We start from the raw sequence: 12,271 nt of genomic DNA, 5'->3' as shown, positions 1-12,271 counted from the left end.
AAAGCAATATAATACAGTACACAGTTTGTTTTCACCGTGAAAAAGAAGCGTTTCCATTACGGAAATACAACAAAATGCCCGGATGTTCGGAATTTTTCGCGGTGAGCCAATCAAGAGAGTCGAGACAGGAGGCGTGACCAATCATTTGCTCTCGCTCGCAGCTGCGCACGGAAATTACGGAAGCTCGTGGGGAGAGCAAAATGGGGGAAATGAATGAGGCCGTTTCAAGTACTTGGCTGGATTATTTGACTCCGGTTCGCAAAAGACGGAAAGGGAAGTAAAAAGCTGTCAAAAGACAGAACGGCGATGTTTGAGGCGCCAATGGACGGCGTTGCTGACGTGACTTGTTGCCACCGGTTCGACAGGTAAGTTGAATTTGTCCAAAAGAAGAAAAAAAATCCATCAAACGTGGTAGAGGGTCATGTTTGGCCATACAAGTGACGTTATTATGAATGTATGAATACGCTTACAAATTGAGGCCTCGAGGAGTGTTGTACACAATCTGGGTTGCAGAAATCAAATCAACAGAAAAAAATATAAGTGAAAATACGGTCTCAGAACGATTATAAAAATTCACAATAGTTGGCAATTAATTTGATAATTGATTCGTCATTTGTAGCAATCTTCAGTGTCTTGAAGTATTTCTCAAGGAAGTATTTATTTTCACATCAAGTGTAGTACAGAGGCGACCCAGAAGCATTTTCTGTCACGTGGACTTGGTTTGTCTTCTTCTTTGAGCCTTCACAAGTAAAGCTAATGACGAGTAACAGCCAATTGGTCACAAGTGCGCCCTCCAGTGGACATACTAACAACAGTTACTTTTATTGAAAAATGAAAACGTCGCCACACGCGTCCCAGATGACATCAGCACGTCATGTATGATGTCATCAGTTACGACCTTCATTTAAAAAAAAAAAAATCGACGTTTTCTTGGATGAGTACAAAAATAATCATTTTGTTCTTGTTTGGCACAATGAGGGAAAAAAAAAGAAGCATAAGTCCTATTTACAAACTGCAGAAAGGAAAACCTCGATGGGGTTTGTGTCGTGGTAACAAATGATCTGCTGCTAAATTTTTTTTTTTTTTTATAAATAAATACAAATACAATCAAATCTACTGACAGGCACAAACAGCACATTAGATGGCAGAATGATATTCTTCATGAATATTCATATCGTTTGTGTTCACAATGTTTGATCATGACAATCACAGCCACAATACCACATTCATATTCAGAAATATATTCATAAATACCATTTTACATACATTTGGAACATATTTTGTTTGATTAATAATTATGGAACTTTTTATCACCACAAATTACTTGATTAAAATATGTTTACGTGTTTTCATCTAAATGGTTACTTAATTTATTAGCAAAATAAATCGTTTGAGAAATTTTACAATTTTGTATTTGTAATTAATAGTGGTGAATTATAATAAATAAACCGTTCTGTCATTGAATTTTAATCAATTTAAGCGTTTCCATATATACATGATGGACGTAATGTTTGACAAACAATAAGTTGGAATTTTATTCAATATAATTGAATATATTGAATTTAGAATTAATTGAATCAATAAGTGAATTATTTTTATAATATAATTAATATTAATTAAAAAACAATATTCTTCTTAATTATATCATTATTATTATTTTTATTATTATTATTATTATAACCATCCATCCATTTGCTCGACCGCTTGCTCCTCACAAAGGTTGTAGGAGGTGCTGGAGCCTATCCCAGCTAACTTCGGGCAGTAGGCAGGGTACACCATGAACTTGTTGCCAGCCAATCACAACAATAATAATAATAATAATAATAATAAATCAATAATTATGATAATAAATTATAATTTATTGTAATAATTATTCTAATAATAATTGTAATATAATTAAAAAAATATTATTATTATTATTATTATTATTATGACTAATCAATACAACAATTTAATGAAATGAATTCCAAATGGTTCGATGTATAAAATCAGCCATTTTGAATGATGCAACAATTGTCAAGTGGCCGAAAGGAACGGAAGAAGTTGATGCGGCGGCGACGAAGAGCGCCCCCTGCGGGCGTTAGGCCTCGTATCCGGCCGAGCGCCGCCGCTGGTTCCAGATGTCGTCTCGGTGTTCGGGCCGGCAGAAGAGGCGGGACGAGCGCGCCAGACGCTCGCGCTGCTCGGCCGACGGCGAGGGGCCGGCGTTGCCGTGGAGACCGCACGCCAGCTGACAGCCCGCTGACCTGCGGGAGCCATCGCGGCAAAAAATTCAGATTGGCGTTTGGATGCGTTGTTGCTTTTTTTTCTGTTTCCGGCGCGGCGACCTGCTCTTGGCGACCCTGCGAGGTTTGTCGCGGTTGGTGGCCGGCGTCTGTCGCCGCTGAGGAGAGAAGACGCAGGTGAGACGGCCGCAAGGCGGAAGGCGGACGGGCCAACGGCGAGCGTTTCCGGGGACCTGGAAGTCCTCCAGGAGGGTCTCGGCCAGCGCGATGCGTCGCAGCAGGTTCTCGATGAACAGCTGGATTCGGACCTTGCCGCTGGTCTCCTGGCGCGCCGCCGTTTCCAGAAACTTCTGGATGCTCAGCACCTGCCTGATTATTATTATTAGCATTTATTAGTATTATCATCCATTTATTTGTCTTTGTTGATTTGAAACCTTTCGCGTCGCTCCAGCTCGTTTTCGGAGGCGTTGATCTGCTCCTTGAGGGCGGCGATGACCATGACGGCCACGTCCACCTGCCGGCTCAGCGAGCGCTCCTTCTCCGCCACTTCCTGCCTCTCGCGGCACAAATGCTGCGAGTGGGCGCGCTCGCACAGCAGACGCGTGTCGGCCCGCGCCAGCTCCGTCCTCACGCGGGCCAGACGCCGCTGCAGGCCGGCGCCGACGGCGGTCGGGCCTGCCGGCGCCGAGGACGGCCAGGCGCCGCCCGTGCCCCAAGAACAGCGACGCCCTGCGGGGGGGCACAAAAAGATGGCCGTCAGAGAGGGCTCTTTGATTTGATGCCGCAGAGCAGTGGAGGCTTTTTTGGGGGGTTTGTTTTGAAGACCTCTTCAGTAGTAGTTGAAAATGTCTTTGACGATGCACTGAGTAGTGCAAAACAGGGTCTTTGATGTTCTGAGCGCTTAGAAAGTGGTTTTTGAAATGGCATGAGTAACAGAAAAGGGGTCTTTCAAGTCATGTGTCTTGGTTTGGAAAGGCGGGTCTTAGATCACGCATATAGTGGAAAAAAGGTTTCTTCGATGTCATGTGGAGTGGAAAGCAGTCTTTGATGTCACAGGTTTCTTTGATCCCATGTTTCCTCTCTCTTTGATAACAATTAGTGGAAAATGAGTCCCTGATGATATGACAGACGGCTCTCTGATGTAGTGGAAAATGTGTGTCTCATTTCTAGTGTGAAATGGGGTCTTTGATGTTATGAGCACTTAGAAAGGGGTCTTTGAAATGTCATGAGTAACGGAAAAGGTCTTGGGTCTTGGTTTGGAAGGGGGTCTTAGCTCATGCATGTAGTGGGAAAATGTGTCTTTGATGTCTTGTGGAGTAGAAAGGGGCCTTTGAGTTTCAGAAAGTAAGTCTTTGAGCCCATGTTTCCTTTCGAGGTATTGGACGGGTCAGTGGAAAAGGTGTCATTGATGCTGTAAGTGGTGGGAAAGGGGTCATTGATAATATGGAAAAGGAGTCCTTGATATGATAGATTGGTCTCTGATGTAGTGGAAAATGTGTCCTTGAGGATGTCTTGAGTAGTGCAAAACAGGGTCTTTGATGTCTTTTAGAAGAGGGTCTTTGAAATGTCACGAGTAGCGGAAAAGGCCTTTCAAGTTGCAAGTTGTTGGGGTTTTAGATCATGCGTATAGTGAGTAAGGGGGTCTTTGATGTTCAGCTAAAGCCCGATGCAAATGTAGGAACGGGTCTTTGACGGTCTCACCGAGCAGCTCCGCGTTCCAGTCGGGTTCCACGTGGCGATCCGGGCCTAGGCGGAAACCCCTTTGATGATCCGGCGGCTCGTCCGAGGTCACGACCTCCCCTCCTCCGCCATCTTTGGCGTGCTCGTCGTCGTCGTGGTCGTGGTGGTCGTGGCGCGCCCGCGTGCCCACGCTGCGCGTCCTCCTCCTGCAGACCAGGAAGTGGGCGGAGTCCCTGCCGTCGCTGAGCGAGCGCCGCATGCCGCGCGCCGCCAACAGGCCGCCGTCGTCCCGCGGCGGGACCGCCGGCAGCTTGCCGGTGATGCTGAAGCCGGCGTACTCGTCGGCGTCCGGGCTGCGGAAGCACGGCGAGCGCTCGTCGCCGGGGTGGAACGTCTGCTGCATGGCTGACGCCTGCCTTGGAGCCCTTGAGCAAAACACAACACCGGAAAGTTTATTGTCACATGATGGAATACATTTCACATTTTAAAGTGACAAGTAAAAGGTCAGATTTCTGATGAACACGATCCGTCCCCTCTACTTTCACCACGTAAAAATAAAAAAATAAAAAAGATTGCGGCTGCATAGCAAAATGTCGTGCGACAGCAACTGATGCGTTTATGTTACACAGGAATGTTGGAATTTGTACCTCTCGGCCGGACTTTTTAATCAAACTTCCCCTTGAAGTCGGATCTCCAACTGGGCAAGGAAGAGGAACCTGAAAGGAGCAGGTTGCCGTACAATGCCTTGTTTAGTACTCACAAATACAAAATAATAATAATAATAATAATAATAATAATAATCTGAGCGTTTTCTGCAAACCAAACAATATAAGTAAAATCTTATGCCTGTTGTTGGGATGGGCAGTTCTGTAATCAGTACTAGTCATATAAAAAAAATAATATATACAGACATAAATAATAAATATTTACTGTTACTGTAATCAAGCTAAATGTAACGTTAAAAAAATGCAGGAAAATCCAAATACAGTATTACATGTGAATTTTCACTTTACAGTATTTTTATTTTATGTAAACATGATGTTTGCGCACGTATTTTTTTTAAAATATTTGATAATACATTACAGTTGATTTGATAGATCGATGATACAGTAGAGAGCAGCCGGTTTATAGGGAAAATTTCACTTGTGATTAGCAGCAGCGTGACAAAACACAACATGACAAACTGCCAGCTAACGACAGCAACAGCGTGACATACGTGACGTCATAAAAAAAAGCAACTCATTTCGATGCGTCACGCACGAAGCAACGTGCGCGTAACAGGTCAATCTCAGCTCTTGAGCGGCTAACGCTGGCTGGCTAGCTAGCTAGCTAGCTGGCTAGCTGGCGACGATCAATCGATCGGTCAGTTGATGGATTTGAGCAGTAAAGAAAACCAAAACAACAACAAGCAAGAAACGATCAAAACAAACGTGCTCGCGCTTTACCGGCTTCGCGCGCGCGTGCGTGCGAAGACGAGCAGACGTGGACGCGCCGGAGGAGTCCCGCGGCCAGCCTCCGTGACGTCACGCGGGGGCGACAGTCGGTTGTAAAGCGAGCAGACAGGACGGCGGCATCACGCTTCCGGCTTGCAAAGTAAAGGACTTCCGGTGTAGATATCTTGCAACTCGTAGCCACTGAACCAAAATAAAATACATATTACACACATGTACATACAGAGCGTTGCACTTTAGTTGGTGTTGTGTAGTGTTTGTTAAATTTGTAGAGTACATTTTACTCTATAAACAGAGTATTTGTTCTCACTTTAAACAGTAAAAAATACACTTAGAAGAGAGTAAAGTTGACTGTTTTTACTTTGTAAGAGAACGTTGGTCTATTCTATGAGAAAAACCTGGTAAAGTTGTATTTTTTTTTCACTCAGAAATTATAAGTAAACTTGAGAGATTTTTTTTAGTGCATTTTCGTAGTTTATTAAAAAAAAAAAAAAACAGTTGCACAAGGTTTGAGAAAAGAACTGAGCCTGCCACTCTACCACCTGAGCAATGCCACTCATACTTGCTAATATTTGCTAATATCCAAAAGGAGATCAAAAACATTGTATACTAGTACCATGTACAGTACTGGATTCATTTTTTTTTTGTGTTGCAATGTTTTGATTATTGTGACGATGTTAGGTTGCAACAGTTGTTCAATAAAGTGTAAAGGAAAAAAACAAAACTAGTAACTAACTGCATTCAAGATGTCTTCTCTTCAAAGAGAGTTCCAACATGATGGAACACAAAATTCATTCCAGATGATAGCCATCTTAACTCATTCAATCCCAAAAACGTGTAAAAACGTTTTTAAATATGTTGTCCTTCCCTCCCAAAATCATGCGTAGACGTTTTTATGTAGAACATGTTGCAACAAGCTATTTTTGTCAGTGTTTCAACCAGGAATGTGAATATTGCCAAAACTTAAATATATTCTAATGTTAATTGCTGCAAAACGGGAACTTTTTATTCCTGATGAAAGAAGAGACTTGAATCTTTCTTTTGCTCGGCTCCATGTTTTGATAGAAATGGACGACAATATTCTGTAGGCCTTGCAAAATTAGTCCAATTCCAGTAAAAATAAAGTAAAAAAAACAAGAACCCCAGTCAGCATTCCAAACAGTTTTGGTTGAATCTCATTGAGACGTTTTGGCAATTAGGAGACATTGATCGAAATCAACAAACTGATGGAATCGTGCGACCCGATTACCTCCGCAAAATTTCCAATGTCAACTCATCGTACTCGCGTGTGAAATTTGAGTTGACGTCAACCGCTGGAATAGCGCACCTGCGTCACTTGGGGGCGTAAAAAAAAACAATTTAAAAACTCGTTGAGCCGTTTTTCCACGAGGCGGTTGAAAATTCTTTTAAGGCTTTTCGCGTGCACGACAAACTTGATTGAGCCCAAACTGCCCTTCGGAAAAATCAACTTGAAGCTTCAAACGGGATTGTTTAGATAATCAAATGTCAAAAGTTCAGCAAATGAAAAGCAAACAGACTTGGCTTGCAAATGCCAAGTCAAACGAGCTGTAACGGCAGGCGGGCGAGTCGTCTTCAGTCGGCAAAAACCCCCCAAAAAAACTGATTGATGTACAAAAATAGAATGATTGGAACATTTTTTTTTTTTTTGTTTCCTTGTAGCAAAATGCAACGTCAGTCAACAGTTGACGTCGACGAGCAGGATCCGGACCAAATGAGGGCGGGACCTTCTTCTTGTATGGCTCCTCCCACTCCAGAGCTCTGCCATGGTCTTCATCATCATCCTCATCCTCATCCTGACTGCCTGAGCATTTCACTCAGCTGATATTTGGTAAGTCAAACGTTTTTGTCACTTGCTTGTTTTGTGGGGACTCAAAACTTTCATTTATTCAGATTAGATTTCTTTTTGTCATTTCTGAATGATTTTTATAACTGTAAACTTCCTGCTGTTGGCCAATGTATGGCAAGAGATCCTGGAGGTCAAAGGAAGTTATTTGAAACTAAAAGGGGTCCAAAATGAATGTGTTTTTTTTATATATATATATATTTTTTTTTTTATTTGAATATTTTATGACTAATTTTTCGAAGTGTATATTTGCTGCTGTTGTCCAGTGTATGGCAAGTTAATTTCAATGACAAAGGAAAATCTTTTTTGGTAGGTTGTGTTTTTGAAAATGTGAATATGACGACAAAACGTTATCATTCTGACATTCTGAGCAAATTCTATTTCTCATTTTTTGGACTGTGATGTATTTTTTTATTTTTTATTTTTTAAATCAAAAGAACATTTTGGTAATATCCCTTTGAGATGATTTTCTGCTTAGTAAACGAATTTGAGGGCGTGAATTTTGATTTCCCTCCAGTTTATGTTTGACACAATGTTTGATTTTTGTTATTATTATTCTTATTTTTTTGGGGACTTTTGGTGTCGTGAGCCTTCACTTCCTCATCCAGCAAACTTTTGTGGCGATGGAACGCTGCCGGCGCCTCCTGAAGTCCCTGCGCACTTTGACCTTGCTGGCGGGCTCGATGGCCGCAATCGTCTTCATACTCCACTTGGCCGCCTTGACGGCCCCGCCCCCTCCTCCGCCGCCGCTGGCCGCCTGCCAACTGGCGTCCCCGCTGCTGGGTGAGCGAGCGAGGAAGTGCAACGTCACAAGTTTTCAAAAAAAATCTCTCACTATTTTGTATTTATTTTCAGTCATTCAGAACAATCACAAATGTGAATCCATTTTAATCGAATAAACCAAATAAATATTTGTTTTCAAGGTTTCCTTTATTCAAAAATAATGACAAAGTCCCAAAAACATTTGGATGGAACAGAACATAAAAACGTTTGAAATCATCCAGAAGACAAAATTCGATTTCACCATTTATCACATTTTTTTTTTTTATAACTCATTGACTGGCAGCCATTTTTACAGAAGCAATCTTGACGGTTTTGTTTTACTGGATTTTGCAAGGCCAACGGAAAATATTGTGGAATATTGCTATCAAAACATGGAAGCTACCAAAAGAAAGACTCGAGTCTCTTCTTTCACCAGGAAGAAAAAAATATATTTCTACCTTTCTGCAGCAATTAGCATTTGAATATAGCTAAGTTGTATCATGAGGTCACATTCCTGGTGAAAACGTTGTCAAAAAGAGCTTGTTGCAACATGGTCTCTTATACTCTGCTGCCAGCTGCTGGCCACTTGTGTAATAACGACTACCATTGCTTCGGCCGTTGTTTGCAGTTGACAGCCTTCTGTATGCTCTATCATCAAAAGAAAAAACGGATAAATCCGTCTTTGGCAGGATAGTGCCATTTAAAATGGAAGGTATTTCTCCGTTTTTGGCAGCAAATGAGTGAAATGAGGATACTTTGGAAGGATTGAAATGGATTTATGGCCCAGCCCTCGTTGGAACTTTTTTTCTCTTTCAGTTGGACGCAGGCCGGTCAACCGCACCTCGTCGCCGCCGAGCTTCCAGGAGATGTCGGCGCGGGTGCAGTCGGGCGGCCTCTACCGCCCGCCCGACTGCGAGTCTCGGCACCACGTGGCCGTGGTGGTCCCGTACCGCCGGCGTCTGACGCACCTGCGCGCGCTCCTGCGCCACCTGCATCCCTTCCTGCAGAGGCAGCAGATCCACTACCGGATCTACGTGGTGGAGCAGGTTTCTCTCGTCAAGTCCAAACCTTGTGACGCTTGCTTGAAATGGTTTTGATGATTTTTTTTTTTTTTTGGGGTGGGGGGGGAGTGGGGCAACGGCACGTTCAACAAAGGGCGGCTGCTGAACGCGGGCGTCGGCGAAGTCCTGCGAGACGCCGACTGGGGCTGCCTGCTGATCCACGACGTGGACCTGCTGGCCGAGGACGACCGCAACACGTACGCCTGCGACAGGTGCAATCCCACCCACCTGGCCGTGGCCATCGACAAGTTCCACTACAGGTAGACGGACGCGTGCGCATGCAACGAGCACCACAAACGATACTACGAGTAATTAGGATTATTCATTCATCGCTATTCTTTGTCTCCCCGATAGATTATCCATACACCTATGCAAGTATTGCGATATTTGTAGTTCAGATACAGCCACTTCTAACACTCATTGAGCAATTAGTTGGAGGGCCACTAGGGGGAGCCCTTCATCAGAGTGGCGGGGAAATGGACGCAAGTCTTCAGGCGAAGAAGAAGACTCATCGACACTCTTTGATTTGTTTATCCTGTTCAATTTTAACATTTTAAAACATATTCTATCTTTCCACTTTTTCAAGCACACAATTTCTGAGCATTAATATTGATTTAATTGGATTTAATATTGAAGTCATTTTAGTCATTTATTTACTTTTGCAATGTTACACAATTTATAAAAATGAAATCATTGACTGACTGTCGTGTTTCACAAAGGCACAAATTTGTTGACAGAAAATTGTCTTTGTTAAGAAGACATTTGTGTTTGTTTAAAAAAAAAAAAAATACACTAAAGTACTCAGTGTGAAGTTTGGATATTGTGTCTGAAAAAACATCTGTTTATGTCTTGAGTCATTTTAACATAGATGATTGTGGATTTATGACCTGAGCAATATATCGATAATGGCAGTATCGTTGTATCATGAGATCATTGTTATTGTGAGCATTGCATCACATATCGTATGATATCGTGAGGTTCCCGCCCCAAATCTTAGAAGAGAGAAAAATCTGAGCTATCAAAATATTGGAGGAAAATGGAGGAAATTCATCATAGAAAAAAAAAATCAAAAAAAAAATCACTGCATGGTCGTGTTGCAAGTCTTTTCAATTTTTCAAGTCGAGTCTAAAGTTGTCAAATTCATGACTGGAGTCCAAGTCACATGACTTGAGTCCACACCTCTGCCACCCAGGAAAAGGCCTGGAAGGAAGGAAGGAAGCCTGGACTCCAACCCGAGTCCTCAGAATCGGGAGGCGGACGTGATAACCACTCCTCCATTCCGCTGTGCAAGTAATGCACGTTTCAAAAAATAACAAATAAAACTAATACTGAAACTAAACGAAAAGGAAGCATTTATGAAACAAGTCAAACTGCTGAAAACTAACAAAAGCAAACAAATTAAGACAAACTCAGTTTAGCAAACAAAATGTAATCAACAAAATGAAAACTTGTGTCATAATGTTGCTCGTGTGCATGTTGAGCATCTTTTGCTCCTCCCACCTTCATTTATAGGCTTCCGTACTCCACCTACTTCGGCGGTGTTGTTGCAGTGACTCCAGAGCAGTTCCGCAAGATGAACGGCTTCTCCAACCAGTATTGGGGCTGGGGCAGAGAGGATGACGATTTGTGCAAAAGGTCAACAAAAACAACAAAAACACGTCGCCTTCCAAAATGTCAATTCTTCTATTGCGAGCAAACGTCTTGACGTCTACCATCGCTTTTGCCCACGATTGAATCGTCGTCGGGATTCACGCTTGCCGATTGGATTCGACGACGATATTGGAGAATCGATCCCAAACGATTCAGTTGATTGAAACCGATTCAGTCACTTTTTTTGTTGCCAAAAAAAAAAAGTGGGAATATAATTAGCACACCTGAATAACTCTTCAATTTCGTCAACCAAAACAAAACCAGAATAATTTCGTCAACGCACGTTTTGGACTAAAACTAGACTAAAACCCGCATTCATAAACGATAAATGGAACTAAATCAGAATGCATTTTCATCAACTAATGAAGACGAGACAAAAAAGTACTGCACTTCATAAAAGTGGATTCAAATTTTAGTTCATGAAGAAAAACAAGACAAATATTTTCTGATTTTGTTCAGTGACACGCCCCCTTTCAAAAGTGCAGCTAGCAAATGCAACATGCACAAACGATTCACGGTGAAAAGTTTTTTGTTTTTTTTAAAGTAAATTATACTTACAACTTTACATGAACTCATTCAGTCCTAAAAACATGTAAATAAAAACGTCTTTAAATATTTTGTCCCTCCTACCCAAAAACATGTTAAGAAGTTTTTTTTGTTTGTTTTTTTTTAATGCAAGAGCATACAGAAGGCTTTGATGCAGATGCAAAAAAATTTTGTTTAAGTGAATGCAATCCGCTCCCATAGCAAATAACGCTCGCTTGCGATTGTTCCGTTTGTCCACTAGAGTGGCTCTGTCCGGCATGAAGGTGGTGCGCCCCCCGGTGGCCCTGGCGCGTTACAAAATGATCAAGCACGAACGAGACGGCGGCAATGAGGAAAATCTGTACAAGTAAGCGGTCAAGAAGGATGCGGCTCGCCGCTTGGTGGCTTGACCTTTGACCTAATTGAGCAATGTGAACGCCGCAGCCTGGAGCTCCTGAACAGGACGGAAGCGTCCTGGCACTGGGACGGCCTCAACTCTCTGACGTACCAGCTGCTGTCCAAAGAGCGCCGACATCTGTTCACTCACCTGATGATCAACGTGGGTGAAAAACCCTCGCCGGTCGCCGCACTGTCGCCATCTTGAAAAAATAACCATCAGTCTTGATGCACCATCTGGTCAATTCCCAAAAGATTCCACAAATGAACACCTTTTACAGAAACACACCTTTGCTTCATATTTGTTCTTGTTTTGTTTGTTTTTTTTGTCGACTCTTATCTCACACGGACTCATGTAGCTAACTTCAAACAACGTCTGGCTACTGTGGCAGAGCAAATTGTTGTCTACTTTGTACATTATTTGGGCTATTTTAAACTCAACCAAGTCATAAAATTTCATAAATAGTGGATGTGTTGATTCTTTATATTTTGGTCGATTCATCATTCTTATCCCGGATTTCCACACAATAGGTCAATTATGGTAATAATAATGAACTGTGTCCCTATGATTTTTGACATTTTCCTTATGATTAAACTCTCAAATATTATCAGGAAGCATTTGTGGGAATTTTTCCGTCTTAAGAAATATTTCAAATG

The 12,271-nt window shown here is 42.3% G+C and overlaps 2 protein-coding genes across 10 annotated transcripts; one reads left to right on the top strand and one right to left on the bottom strand.

The window, feature by feature from the left end:
* Positions 1-170: 170 nt before the first annotated feature.
* Positions 171-12,229, top strand: LOC144001392 (beta-1,4-galactosyltransferase 3-like). Of its 7 annotated transcripts, none has more exons than XM_077495663.1 (8): positions 171-365; positions 7,037-7,205; positions 7,829-8,003; positions 8,799-9,028; positions 9,113-9,303; positions 10,556-10,678; positions 11,481-11,585; positions 11,663-12,229. In XM_077495663.1, exons 3-8 carry the CDS (start codon positions 7,844-7,846, stop codon positions 11,820-11,822), a joined length of 969 nt encoding a protein of 322 aa, XP_077351789.1. In that variant the 5' UTR covers positions 171-365; positions 7,037-7,205; positions 7,829-7,843; the 3' UTR covers positions 11,823-12,229. The 7 variants fall into 7 exon arrangements, with proteins under 7 accessions (XP_077351789.1, XP_077351788.1, XP_077351791.1 ...); XM_077495662.1 differs by having other exon boundaries at positions 7,810-8,003; XM_077495665.1 differs by lacking the exon at positions 171-365 and adding an exon at positions 5,160-5,498 and having other exon boundaries at positions 7,810-8,003.
* znf365 (zinc finger protein 365) lies at positions 625-5,490 on the bottom strand. Of its 3 annotated transcripts, XM_077495658.1 has the most exons (7): positions 5,351-5,490; positions 4,553-4,621; positions 3,927-4,330; positions 2,660-2,954; positions 2,459-2,594; positions 2,328-2,383; positions 625-2,246 (listed from the first exon to the last, which is right to left on the bottom strand). In XM_077495658.1, the coding sequence occupies exons 3-7, from the start codon at positions 4,306-4,308 to the stop codon at positions 2,081-2,083; spliced, it is 1,035 nt and encodes a 344-aa protein (XP_077351784.1). In that variant the 5' UTR covers positions 4,309-4,330; positions 4,553-4,621; positions 5,351-5,490; the 3' UTR covers positions 625-2,080. The 3 variants fall into 3 exon arrangements, with proteins under 3 accessions (XP_077351784.1, XP_077351782.1, XP_077351783.1); XM_077495656.1 differs by having other exon boundaries at positions 2,328-2,594; XM_077495657.1 differs by having other exon boundaries at positions 2,328-2,594; positions 4,989-5,439.
* Positions 12,230-12,271: the final 42 nt, after the last annotated feature.

The sequence above is a fragment of the Festucalex cinctus genome, chromosome 14 (genome assembly GCF_051991245.1).
Source record: "Festucalex cinctus isolate MCC-2025b chromosome 14, RoL_Fcin_1.0, whole genome shotgun sequence".
Taxonomy (NCBI): domain Eukaryota; kingdom Metazoa; phylum Chordata; class Actinopteri; order Syngnathiformes; family Syngnathidae; genus Festucalex; species Festucalex cinctus.
Note: the sequence above shows the minus strand (reverse complement) of the source record. Positions and strands in the feature narration are given on the sequence as shown.